Genomic DNA, 13104 nt, shown 5'->3' with positions numbered 1-13104 from the left:
TATTCCGGCCTGACTGGAGGGCAGGCAAAAGTAGAAAAAACAGTCTCCAGGGTCCTCCCTTCCCACTCTGGGCCTCAGGTTGTCCCCTGAGGAGGTTGTCCTCTGGCTCCAGGCTCTGACCTTCTGGGCTTGTCAGACCCCAAGGGGCAGCTGGTCCCACTGCAAGAAACCTGAGCAGAGAGCAGTCCCCTGGGCCCTAACCCAGCTCCAGGCCCCTTGAGGGAGGGACAGGAAGGGCGGGAAGAGCAGCAGAAGGCTGCAGATCTCCTCCCTCGTCGGCCCCTCCCACCTACCCCCAGGACAGCCCACATGCACCGGCTCTCGGGCCTGAAGAGGCTCTAGACCGGCGCTTCTCAAACTTTAACACGTTTTGTAACCACCCGGGCATCTCGTTAAAAGGCAGGTTCTATTTTAGCAGAGCCTGAGATTCTGCATTTCTAACAGGTCCCAGACCATGCCGATGCTGTAAATCCCTGGACCACTCTGCGAGTAGCGGCCCTAGAGATTATCTGCCTCTGAACGGTGCGAAAGCCAGAGAGGTCAAGTCACTTGTCCCTGGCCACACAGCAAGCAGCCCCAGACCGAAGGAAAAGGGCACCTGCCACAGGCACTAGACATTTCGCCACTGGCAGCCGGAATTAGCTACCCTTCCCGGGCCCGTGTTTGTAAACTCGGCTGCCCAGCGCCACTCAGCCCGGGGCCAGGGGAAAGAGCGCTGCCCGGCCGAGCTCTCCCCACCAGCCTCTCGCTGTTCTCCGCCCGGCACACCGGGCCGACTGCTGGAAGCCCAGGGCGCCGAGGGTCCCCTATGGTGGAGCGGTTCGGCACTCCCCATCCCCTCCGAAGGCAAACTTCTCCGCCGGCGCCCTTTACCTTTTTGGGGGGTTTGCAGCAGCTCAGCCTGCTGTGTCCGCAGCCCATCCTCCTCCGGGGGCTCCCGGACGCCGCCTCCCAACTCCGGGGCCCCCAGAGGACCCTGCCGTCCCGGCCCGCCGCTCGCTGCGCGCGCGCCAGCCGGGGCTGCCGGCGAGCCCCTGAAACTGAACCTGGAAGCGCAGCCTAGAGCCGGAGCGAGCGGGCGGCCGCGCGCCGTAAATACCCGAAGAGCAGGGCCTCCGCGAAGCCCGCGGGGCTCGGCGCCGCCGCCCGAGGCAGGTGACCAGAAGCTTTGCAAAGGAGAGGAACCTCCGGCCAGGGCAGAAAAGATGCTTTTCAGGGCCTTCAGCAGCGAAAAGGCCAGGAAAAAAAAAATTAAAGCAATAATTTAGTAAACAAAACAGCTACCGTTTAGTGAGAACTATTCCTGTCCTGGCTACTTTGCATACATTATTTTTATTTCTTGCCATTTCCTTGCAACAAAGGTATTATTTCCTGTATTTTGCAGGTGAGTAAGTTGAGGCTCAAAGATCCGAAGTGATTTGCCTAAGTTCACGTAGCTCGTAAGCAAGAGAGCCCAGATAAGATCCAGTTCTAACTCAGAACCTAAGCTGCAACCCACTTTCCGACCAATACATGACAACACTAAGTTTAACGGCAATGCCTTCCCACTTCTGGGTCAACAGCTCTTTCCAGCTCACAAGCATCTGTAATATTCTACTCTGTCCATCTTGGAGAGACGTTACCTGTCACAACAATCTTGTGAGGCAGACAGGCAGATGCAGTGGGGATAAAGGACACAAAATATCAGTGTCTGGGAAAAGGAACTTTTATTTACCCTCGCTTTGTTACTAGCTGAGGTTTCTGGGGTTGGCAGTGCAGGAAAAAGACACCTAACTTTGAAAATCCGTGTGAGTGCGTCTCTGTGTGTCTGTTAAGAAATTATACAAGGCCCAGAAACACTTGGAAAGGTATGTCGATGAAAGGCACTCACAGGCATGAATGGGGAAGGAAATGAGACCACAGAGTGTGAGACCAGTAGCTGCAGGTTCTGAGAAAGGAAACTAAGGACACGGGTTAGATGAGGTTCTTGGAAGGAAGAATAATATAGGATAGTGGTTCACAAAGTGTGGTCCCCAAATCAGTAGCGTCAGCATCACCATGGGAGAACTCTGTTGGAAGTGCAAATTCTCAGACCCCACCTGGACCTACAGATCCTGAACTCTGCGGATGGGGCTCGGGAATCTAACATTTCCCAAGTCCTCCAGGGGATTCTGGCCCATGCTAAAGTTTGAGAACCACTGCTGTAGGATGTGCTAAACAGGTAACGAGGAAAGAATGTCCACTTAAATTAACAGTGTTTATCGAAACAGTGCTCATGATTTTAAAACAAGCAAAACACCAAAACAACATAAATATCAAAGAAAAGGAACTTGGTTAAATAAATTGTGATACATCTACAAAAATACAATCTCCTGTAACCAGTAAAAATACTGGTGAGGATGAATTTTTAAAATTTTACAAAATGTAACACATTCATTCTTATTTAAAAAAAGGTATCAATAGTGATTACTGCTGGATGGGTGAGATTTTGGATATTTAAAACTATTCTTCATTTTCTTATATTTAAAAAAATAAGCATACACTTATTACTATTATAATAAGAAAATTACTATTGTTATAAGAAAAAGTTTTTTTTTTAAAAAAATATGTTTTTAAACCCATGCAAGAGACTAGTTTTTTTACCACCAAGTCATGGGTAAGTATGTGAAATCTCAAAGAAATGCACAACGACTGTGAATTAACTAGGTAGAAAAGCAACGTAAAGGGCAAAAATGGCCAAAAATGTGTGGGGAGATCATGCTCAGTAAGGCCCTGTGCGATCCTGAACCAGCTGTTTCCGCTTTTGGACAGTTTCCCATCTGAGTATTAAAGAGTTGGACTTTCTAAGACTGATCTCGAGCTTTAATGTCAACAATTGAAATCAATAACTTGGGCTGGTGGGTAGGAGCCAGGAAGGCATATTCTGTTCCCGGAGCCTCTGTTCTCGGGAATTCTTGCCTCCAGCTTCTTTGAGCTTCCTGGGAGGCCATGCTCAGATTTCCCACTTGCATACAACTGAGTTTTTAGTTACGTGATTTGAAGTTCCTGCCTGAGAAAAAATTCTGAAGAGTTTTCTTGCTTTAGTAACTTGAGTTTGAATAAGTTGCTAGTGAGACTTTTGGTGGCTGACGTACCAGTCAGGTTAGGTTGGATTTTGCTGCAGTAATGAAAACATAACAATCTCAGGGACGGACCGTGAGTGAAGCTAAATTTTGCTCACACTATATGTCCAGCATGGGGAGGCAGGGGGATCTGCTTCCCAGAGACATCCTACACCATCCTGTGGGGCAGCTATCTCAACACCATTGCTTCAGGGTTTGCCAGGGCAAGAGAAGAGAGTGTACTGAGAATGGCGCCTGGGGTCTTAAATGCTTCCACTCAGAAGTGATACACATTAAGGCCACTCACATTTTATTGGCCAAAGCAGGTCAAACAGTCATGCCCAACTTCAAGGGGATGCGGAAGTGCAATGTGTGCTCAGAAGGAGAGGAGAACCAGAAATACTGCTGAACAGCAGAAATGTCTGTCATAGTCAGCAATCAACAAGCAGGTACTATGATGTGCCCATTTCTTGGGCAAGTAGGGTGACTAACTCATCTGGGTTTGCTCAGCATCTCCCCACTTTTGGCACTGAAAGTCCCATGTCCCAGGAAACTCCTGTCTTAGGGATACTGGGATGGTTGGTCACCCTACGGGCAAGGCATAGTAAAGGCACAAGAAAATAAGACTCAGTTCTTGTCCTTAACTTAGTTATAATCTGTTTTTGTGACATTAGACCTATGCGTAGGAAAAGATGGGAAACAATACAAAACAGGTCATAAAGCTAATGTCAAGTTGTGTATTCCTGCAGAAAGTATTAGCATTAAAAGGAGATAAGAGACCAGGGGGCTGGCGTGGGGAAGGAGGACTTCCTGGAGGAATACTAAAGCCAAAGGACATTCATGCCTGAGTGAATCCTAGGATCTCAGGTTGGGATGGGATCTGATGCTTGGCTTCTGTTGCTCACAACCGAGACAAATCTCTTTTCTAATTTCCCTTCTAAGTGTTTGTGCAGTCTATATTTGAATACTTCCAGTGATGGGGAAATCACTACCTATCTTTCCGTATCTAGGTGGAAGGGGAGAAGTAGGGAGGAGTAATTACAAGAGGGAGGAACAGCATGAGTCAAGTCAGGGTAGAATGTGGAGGTTGGGGAGTGAGGAATTAGTGGTGGTGGCTAGGTTGTGTGTAAAGGGACAGAAGTGGAGGATGGGGTGGGCTCTTTGGGAAAGCTTGGAAAGAATGAGATGCAGATCACCCTGAACATCTTTCACGAGAAAAGTACAATATGCCCATACATCAAAGGTTTTGCACAGAATTTCAGGCTCTCCCTGTAGCCCACGCTGTGGGTCTGTGTGTGGATCCCAGGCTAGGAACCTCTCAACTTGGTGGTCGCTAAAACAATTGTTCCCCAAACATATGTTGTCTGCCCAGAGTGGCTTTCTCTACAATCCGTCTCTGTGGGTTGTCATTCTACCTGTACGTCAAGAAGCAGCTCCAGTGCCCTCTCCTTCCAAAAGCCTTGCAACGCTTGTTCCACACACGGCAGCTGTCCTCTGAGTTACACTTGTTTGTGTGCTGTGTGTCCTCCCTAAGGGACTAAGGGTTACACACCTCTGTTTCCTCCCTCCTCACCCCACCCGATACTTAGTAGGTTGTGGGAGAGACTTCCTGTCACCTTACTCAACTTCCATCCTTCCCTCTTCTTTAGTTACAGAATCCTGACGTTCCCTGGGCCCACAGCGTGCCGGGCTCCCAGGCTAGCTCCCCAGCTTCCCTTGCATCCAGGGGCGGCCGGTGATATGTAAGGGGGAACACTGGTTGAGACTTCCAGGAAAACTTTCAATAGGGAAATGACTCAGCTGGGAGCAGGGCTCCCCGCTTCCTTGCCCCCACTTTTCCTGCCTGCAGTACAGGCATGATAGCTGAATTCCAGCAGCCATTTTATTACCCTGAGCAAAAAATGGAAGAAGCCTTGATCTCTGATGAATTATTGAACCCCTTACCAGCCTTGACCAACTACTTGCTAATTTTTTCATGTAATAGAAGAAATAACAGATTTGTTTAAGCCACTGTCACGGAGATTCTGCCACTAGTAGCAGAATGCAATCTCTAACCAATTCAGAGGTCACTCATTAAGGTTTGTTCTATTGAATTTAATTAGAATAATTTACTTCTGGAGACACTATGTGTACCCCAGCTTCAGTCCTGGAGGGGGGAACGAGGCTCTGCTGAGACAAGTACCCTGGATTTGCCAGACTCTTAATGGAAATGTGAGTTTTGACAGCTTCCTCCTGGAATATATGTAAGGGAAGGAAATGAAAGGCAACGGAAAATCGTTGAGTCCTTAGGCTCCTACTGGAGTGTTTCTCCAGGAATGGGCAGGCTCATTTCCTTCAGAATCATCTGGAGCCGTCTCTCCTCTTCCCATCTATGAATGCGGCCTGGGAGCACTGAGTCTGAGGAATTTGCACACTCAAGTTTGAGCCTTATTGTTCCAATGGTTGGGGTGGGTCATCTCATGAAGGAATCAAATTATTACATTATTTATTTTGAGTTGTGTTGAATTGAATTAATGAGGAGGTCCTTGGAAAGGAGAACTGAGTCTGAGTGATGCTAATTAGCAAGAAGCCATTCCTGCCTATTTTCTCAGGAGGCCGGTGGTTTGTGCTTTGGGGCTGCCTTGGGAGAGGTGGCAAGATTTGCCTTACCACTTTCTTTACCAAGAGCCGATTCGTGTCAATAATCACTGGTGGGTGCTTCCTCTGTTCAGTGACGTTCAGATGAGGTCCTCAAGGAGCTTCTATGGTAATGCAGACTAGAAGGGGCACAGGGCATCACCTAGGGATTTTCTCCAGGGAAAATTCCCATCACCTTGTTAAGTGGGCTCCAGGGTCTAGAGGCTACTAGTAAGGAACAGAAATAACCGTTTCTTTACATCAGTGGTTCTCAAAATGTGGTCCAGGAATCGGCAGCATCAGCATCTCTTGGGAAACTGTTAGAAATGCAAACAGTTGAACCCCACCCCAGACCAGCTGCATCAGAAACGCTGGGTATAGGCCTAGGAATCTGTTTTACAAGTGCTCCAGGTAGTTCTGACGTGTCGTTATGTTTGAGCTCATGTCTGACAGCCATTTTTCTTTTAAAGGGCACAGGGATGAGGGACAGAGTGGGGTCCAGGGCTCAGTGAGTCTACAGGTGAACCCCATTTTCCATATTTGAGTCATCTTTGGCTGGGCTGGGTGTCTAGTGTCTAGGCTGCCCTTACCTGTGCCCTCCATGTGACACACAGGAGGCTCTTCTGTGGGCCTTAAGCCACCTCACACCTAGGGACTAAGGGTGAGTCCTTCTGGATGACTCCTCTGATGACCAGCTTGTTAATTTAGATATAATCAAATGAGCAGGACTCCAATACTAGCTGGGGGCTTTCCAGGCCCAGATCAGAGATGGATATTCCCCTGTCTGGCTGCAACTCAGTCAGTAATCTACCTGTCCTCCCCTGCATGCCCCCCTCATATTCCTTCTCAGATGACCGTTTGCACCTTCTGCATGCTCCCACCCAACATCGTGTTCTCAACTCCATTCAGTTCCAAACATATTTACTGTAGATCCTTATTCAGTGGGGAGCCCAGTTTCCAGCAGCCCGCCTCATTCTTTGATTTGAAAAGTGAATATTTTTCCACCTATGTCACCTGCTATGTAATCACAATTTAAGCAATCTTCCAACAGATAACTGCCCTAACCCCTCCCTTCTGGAAAACCCGGTGTTTCCAGGCCTTGATGCCACCTTCCTTGTTCCACTCCAATGGGAGCGTCTTACCCACATGACACTAACCGGAATCAGAGTCGGAGGGTGGTGAGGACAGGGACTGTGTTTCCCAAGTCAAAAATTGGAACCTGTGATTTGGCAAAGGAATTTGTGACATTTATAGTTTTTATTGACCTGATTCAATTCTTTGCCAACATATTGAATTTCTGGAACATCTAAATAGTTTACGGGGATAAGGAAATGGAATATTTGTAAATGGGTGATCGAATCCAAGGCTTAGAACCTAAATGTCTACAGGGTTGGGTAGGTGCATAAGTGTGGAGAGGGCCAGCATGAGGGAGGGGGTTACAAAGTGGGTACCATATGCCCATCGGAAAGGAGCTCGGGTGGTCATGCTGCGCTGGATGGTGTTAGAAGGAAATGAAGGCCCAGACTGGCCTGACCTTCCAATTTTTCACAAGAAACTAGAAATGTTTTATTTTGTTTTGCTTTTTTTTTTTTTTTTGAGGAAGATTAGCCTTGAGCTAACATCTGTGCCCATCATCCTCTATTTTATACGTGGGACGTCTGCCACAGCATGGCTTGATATGTGGTGCATAGGTCTGCGCCCAAGATCCAAACCAGCGAACCCCAGGCCGCTGAAGCAGAGCGCACCAACTTAACCACTCTGCCGCTGGGCTGGCCCTCTGTTTTGTCTTTGTAATGTAAAATCTCTCTCTCTCTCTCTCTCTTTCGCGCGCGCGCACACACACACACACACACACAGCACAAACTATCATGCAAGCTAAACAAAATATTTGCAGGAGGTTACATTGCCTCTCATCTAGTTAGACAAATGATATAACAAGGGATATGGAAAAATACCATGGAAGCAAAAGGAGTACCAAGTTCTGTCTGGGAGAAGGCAGGGTGGGGCAGGCTTCACCCAGGATGTGATGGCCCAGCTGGGCTCCGTAGACTTCTTCTTGTCAAGACAGTGGGGAACTGTATCTCTGTGAGGGGATGAATGTGCTAACTGACCTTATTGTGGTGATCATTTTGTAACACATAAATGTACAAAAATTAAAATTAAAAAGAAAGAAAATGGGGAAGAACATTCATGCCCAGCGCTGTGCAGGTTTTCCAGGGGGCTCAGTGGCTCAGTGTGGCCGGAGTGCTGGGCGAATACAGGGAGTGAGGGAGACACAGGTAGAAGGGGGAAGCCTTGAAAGCCCAGTCAAGATGATTTTACTTTATCCTGTAGGCAGTGAGGGTGGCCCCATCAGATTGGTGTATGCATGGTCACTCTGGGGCTCAGGTGGAGTGGACAGAAAGCGTGGTCTTAGAGCCATCAACTATCTACTGGAATGGTTCATGAGAGAACTGGTGTGGGTCCAAAAAGCACTTCAGTCCAGAAGGCCTGCAGCCCCCAGGTGCAGCCCAGGCCCTGCCCTCGCTGAGCTCCCAGCCTGATATAATAGGGTAAGTACGGCGCGGCGCGTTGCAGAGTGTGGGGTGCTGCGGGGTAGGCGGAGAGCAGCTTCCTCTCCTCTCAGCCTGGGAGGCGGCAGCTAGCAGCCGGCAGTGTTGTGGTTACCAGGGCCTTGGGTTACAACACATGTTTGTTTTTTAAAAACCTTGCAATACCTTTTAAATCAGGGCCCTGGACAGGATCCAAGGACAGTAGCGAGGACCGGCCCCCCCCCTCCTGGCGCTTCTTAAAGAAGCAGCTGCTGAGGCAGGGAGCCTCCAGGACCTGGATCGCTGGGGGAGGCTGAGTTCAGGCAGGGCTCGGAAGCTGGGCAAGGCTGGCAGAAGGGCAAATCTCCAGTTTCCCCCCTTCTCCCCTCTTCCTTCCTCAAGACACTTTTGGATGTGGGGCGCTTGAAGAAGATGATCAGTCTTCTGAGCTGTCTTGGAAAACCAGGAGGAGTGGGTAGAGGGGCCAGGGATGTGGGGTCCAGCTCCTTGGGAGCAAGGAGGATCTTCCAGCTGGTCAAGGGTTCAGGGATCTAGCTTGACAGGAAGTGAGTGCCCCGTCAGGGGTGGTGTGCAAGCAGAGGTTAACATTGGTCAGGCATGTTGGAGAAAGCAAGCACGGATCTGTGGGAGGAGGGGTCCTGAGGGAATGGATGCCTGCATCCGTGTTGACTGCGACGGGGAGGGATCTTCATTGTGGTCCCTTTTCAGAGACAGACGTCATTCCTTTAAGGAGTCAAGATTGGCATCCAAGAGACTTTCATTCTGGTGCGCTGTTGGTGGGAGTGTAAAATGGTACAGTCGCTATGGAAAACAATTTGGAGGTTCCTCAAAAAATTAAAAATAGAACTGCCATAAGATCCAGCAATCCCACTTGTGGGTATATATCCAAGAGTTGAAATCAGGATCTTGAAGAGATATCTGCGCTCCCATGGTCACTGCAGCATTATTCACAACGGCCAAGCTGAGGAAACAACCCAAATGTCCACTGAGAGACAAATAGATAAAGAAAATGTAGTGTCTACATGCAATGGAATATTATTCAGCCTTTAGAAGGAAGGAAATTCTGCCACGTGTGACAACATGGATGCTTGAGGACATTATGCTAAGTGAAATAAGCCAGTCACAGAAGGACAAATACTGCATGATTTCCCTTACATGAGGTATCTAAAATAGTCACTCGTAGAAGCAGAGACTAGAAGGGTGCTTCTGGAGATCTGGCGTACAACGTAATGCCTATAGTTAACAATATTTTATTGTGCACTTAAAAATTTGTTGAGAGAGTGGATCTCATGTTGTGTTCTCACCGCAAAAACAAACAAACAAAAAACTAAAACAAAAAACAAAGAAGCACAAAGAAACGTTTGGAAGCGATGAATATGTCTATTACCTGATTGCGGTGATGGTTTCACGGGTGTATGCATATGTCCAAACTCAGCCACTCATATACATTAAAGATGTGCAGATTTTGTATATCAATTATACCTCAATAAAGCTGTTTTTCTTAAAAAAAGAGAAAGACTTTCATGTCGATCCTTGGTTTGCTATTGATTTGCATTTTGACCCCGGATAATTCACATACATTCCTGTCTCTGGCCTCACATCTGCCACCCACACTGTACCCAGTGCGGGCATGGAGTAAGTAAGCTGTAGCAAAGATTTGTTGAACAATAAATGAGTGGGTGAATTAGTTGGGTTGGGATCAGAGGGCTTCAGAGGTTCCATGAGTCTCCTGAAATTGCTTTTCACCATTGTGTGTGTACAGGTGGTTCAACGCTTTTCTGGGTAAAGGGTCTATAGCTTTCATCACCATCGCTATCATTTACTGAGGATTTATTGGATATGCTAAGGTCTTCGCATATTTCATCACATTTAATCTGCAGGAACCATGAGGCATTTGGATGGGTTACTATTTCCCCTGTGCTAAAGAGGAAGCTCAGTTTTGGGGAATGGAAGGATTTGCATAGGGTCATACGCTGGATTTGAACCCAGCTCTATCAGACTGCCCAACCCGAGCTCTAAGCCACCATGATAAATGACTTCAGTTTTTCAAAGAGATCTGCGACCCCAGAAGGTGAAAAGAAAACATTCAAAGGCTCTAGAGTTCTATTTCTCTGTGGGACTGTGCGGAATGGGGAGAGAGGGGCGGAGGTGGAGGAGAAAGCGAGCCAGCCTGGAGCAGGACATCGCCCACGCAAGCAAGGGCTGCTATTTAGCAGGGGGCCCCGGAGCCCCCAGAAAGGATGATAAGGGGGCAGGCAGGGAAGGGCCTTGTAAGAGGAGCCTGGGAGGGGGAGGGGGAGGGGGCTATCTCCTCCCCCGCCCCTGCTGCCTCCAGCTCACCCTGTCGCCTGATGTCTAAATAAGGCGTAGAGGCACATTCTAGGCAGCTAAAAATAAACTCCGGCTCCCCCTCCTGCCCTTGGGCTTTGGCGACCTCCCCAGCCCTGTCAGGACTCCCCTTGGCAGGACCAGCTCTCCGGAGCACGCCCTCCCCGGAGCTGTAGAACGGTATCTCACTGGGGACCCCAGGGTTCCGGGGGAATGCTTCCTACTGCAAGAAGACTTGGAGCAGAAGTCAGGATGTCTGGGTCCCACTCTTGGCTCTGCCCTAACAAACTTGGGCAAGTCCCTCTTTCCCCACAAGTAGAATGCGGGCGTTAGAATAATGATGTAAAGCTCTGGCTTTTTTGAATGAAGTCAGGATCCCATACTCTAGGGTCAAACGTCAAAGTTTGCTCACCGGGGTTCTTTAGGGTACATCTGTCCTGCAGACTCATTTTGAGCTCACTCAGAGTCGATTATCTGCCTATCCTTAACGATTTGAAGAATTCGCATAAGATTTCCAGCTTCTCCTGAAAAATCAGATCTGTCCACACCAGGCCTGTGTGTCTGGCAGCAAGGAGCCCGGATTGGATAGCGGTCGCCCCCTGCCGGCGGGATGAGTGTACAACAGGTGGCCGCCGACACCCACGCTCACGTTTCCGCCCAGCCCTGCAAGCAACGCTGTGCGCGGCTCCTGGAGCGATTGCAGTGAGTACTGTTGAGTGCAGGCCGATTCACTTTTGCATCCCAGGGCCTGGGACACTGGCATTGCTCTGCCCAGCAAATGTTTGTTGAATGAATAAATGAGACAGCTAATAGAATGCTTTGGAAACTGTAAAGGGCCTGGTGAAGGGATAATGACGGTGGTGCTACCTGGCTGAAATCTGGTGCCAGTGCATTGCTAGCATCTGTCCCAGGGTCCAGGTCCCAAGCCTAAGAAGGGACAGGATTCTCATACCTTCACCCTCAACCCTGCCTCCATTAGGAGTCATCAGACGCTTAAGGTTCTTTTAGGCATTGCCTGGGCCTCCCAAGAAGTTCGTGGAATTGTCCTTGTTTGGAAAATTACTGGCAGAAACGGACAGGGTCTGTTAAACTCAATCCTTGAGAGCCACTTTGGGGACCAGCAGAGGAGCGAGGGAGGAAGAAGGAAGGAGGAGAGTAGTGATGGGGCTCAGGGCAGACCGCCCGAAGATGCACCACTCTGGTATGTGGATTCTTTCGAGCAGAAGACCATAAAGGCTCAAGAGTCTCAGGAAGAACATTCGACCTCCTCCCACCCCAAACTGTCTAAAAGGATTTAACACAGAGGCCTGTTCCAGGAAGGAGCTCAGACCATATGATAGCTATAGTATAATGGAAAATAGGTGCGATAGAAAGACACCAATAAACTGATTTTTTGGCCCAGCAAAAACTGTTTGACAAACATTTTCATTTCCATCTCTGTGTAAATTCTCTTCCTCCCCTCTGAACTCCCAAATCACTAGCCCCGACATCCTCCTTGTCTGTAGCCGAAGATATTTAAACAGGCAGCCTCGGCAGACGGCTGAGCTGCTCTGTTTTTCCTGAGTTTCTCCCATGGATACATGTTCTTAAATTTTGTTTGATTTTCTCCTGCTAACCTGCCTTTTTAATTATTTGACCAGACGTAAGAACCTTAAGGGAACGGGAGGGAATTCTCCCACTTCCCCTACAGCAGCAAAGGTAGAGCAGAGCTGTTCAAAGAACAGGCTTCTGGTCAACCTGCTTGGATTCCCCGGGCTCCTCTGGGGCAGCTCATTGGAGCTAGACACTTCACAGAATCAAAAGATGCTGCGTCGGACTGGCCCTCAGACATCAAGAATCCATCCCACCAAGGCAGTAGGGTGATGAGGTGTCTAGCGAGAACCTGCGAACAGCTGAGGCTTTGTGCTTCCTGCTCTGTTTCAGTAAACACAGGTGACTCCATCTGTATCCCACCACTGCCACTCCATGGTGGAGAAACTCAGTCTAGTGCGAACCTTGGCTACTCTAACTGTGGTTCTCAGACCCACAGCGTTTGCCTCAGGGGCAGCTTATTAGAAATGCAAATTCTTGGGCTCCACCCCAGGCCTGCTGAATCATAATCTGCATTTTAACGAGATCCCAGGTATTTTGCATGCACATTACCATTAGGTGAAAGCTGCTTTAGACCAGTGGCTCTCGGCGTTGGCGGCACCTTGGAATCCTCTGGGGGACTTTTACAAATGCTGATGCCCAGGTCCCACCCTGGGGTGCAGGCTGGGCATGCGCTCCTAGGTGACTGATTTCAAGCTCTCCAGGGGATTCCAGTGTGTGGCAGCATTGAGAATCACAGCTCTTGGCGAAGGCTCTAGTGAGATGAAAATCTTTGGGAATCAAAGCGATGCAAACTTGTGTGAGGTCCTCCCACCCTGGGCCCTCAGACTGAGGCTGGCTGGGGAGGCTGCTCCCCAGGCGCCTTCCCCAGCCCGGCCTGGCCTGTCCGACCAGTCCAGCCCCTGCTCTCCAGCACTGGCAGGCCTACAGCTGCTCTC

The 13104-nt window shown here is 49.0% G+C and overlaps 1 protein-coding gene and 1 long non-coding RNA gene across 6 annotated transcripts in view; both read right to left on the bottom strand.

Moving 5' to 3' along the window:
• The window catches only part of CCDC69 (coiled-coil domain containing 69), a 49833-nt gene extending 48604 nt beyond the window's left edge, over positions 1 to 1229 (bottom strand). For 4 of the 5 annotated variants that reach the window (XR_011525473.1, XM_070570409.1, XM_070570408.1 and 1 more), the window contains exon 1: positions 874 to 1108. Coding sequence is in view for 4 of the 5 variants with exons in the window: in XM_070570409.1 (XP_070426510.1) it covers positions 874 to 921 (48 nt within the window). In the remaining variant the exon portion in view is untranslated. Of the gene's footprint in view, positions 1 to 873 lie in introns of all 5 variants that reach the window. The other variant, XM_008517261.2, reaches the window with a different exon arrangement.
• Positions 1230 to 6934: 5705 nt separating this feature from the next.
• Positions 6935 to 13104, bottom strand: LOC139075070 (uncharacterized). Its single transcript, XR_011525107.1, has 2 exons — positions 12719 to 13104; positions 6935 to 9209 (listed from the first exon to the last, which is right to left on the bottom strand). It is a non-coding gene; the product is annotated as an uncharacterized lncRNA (long non-coding RNA).

Source organism: Equus przewalskii, chromosome 13, assembly GCF_037783145.1.
Source record: "Equus przewalskii isolate Varuska chromosome 13, EquPr2, whole genome shotgun sequence".
NCBI lineage: Eukaryota > Metazoa > Chordata > Mammalia > Perissodactyla > Equidae > Equus > Equus przewalskii.
This window is presented reverse-complemented; position numbering and strand designations above follow the sequence as displayed.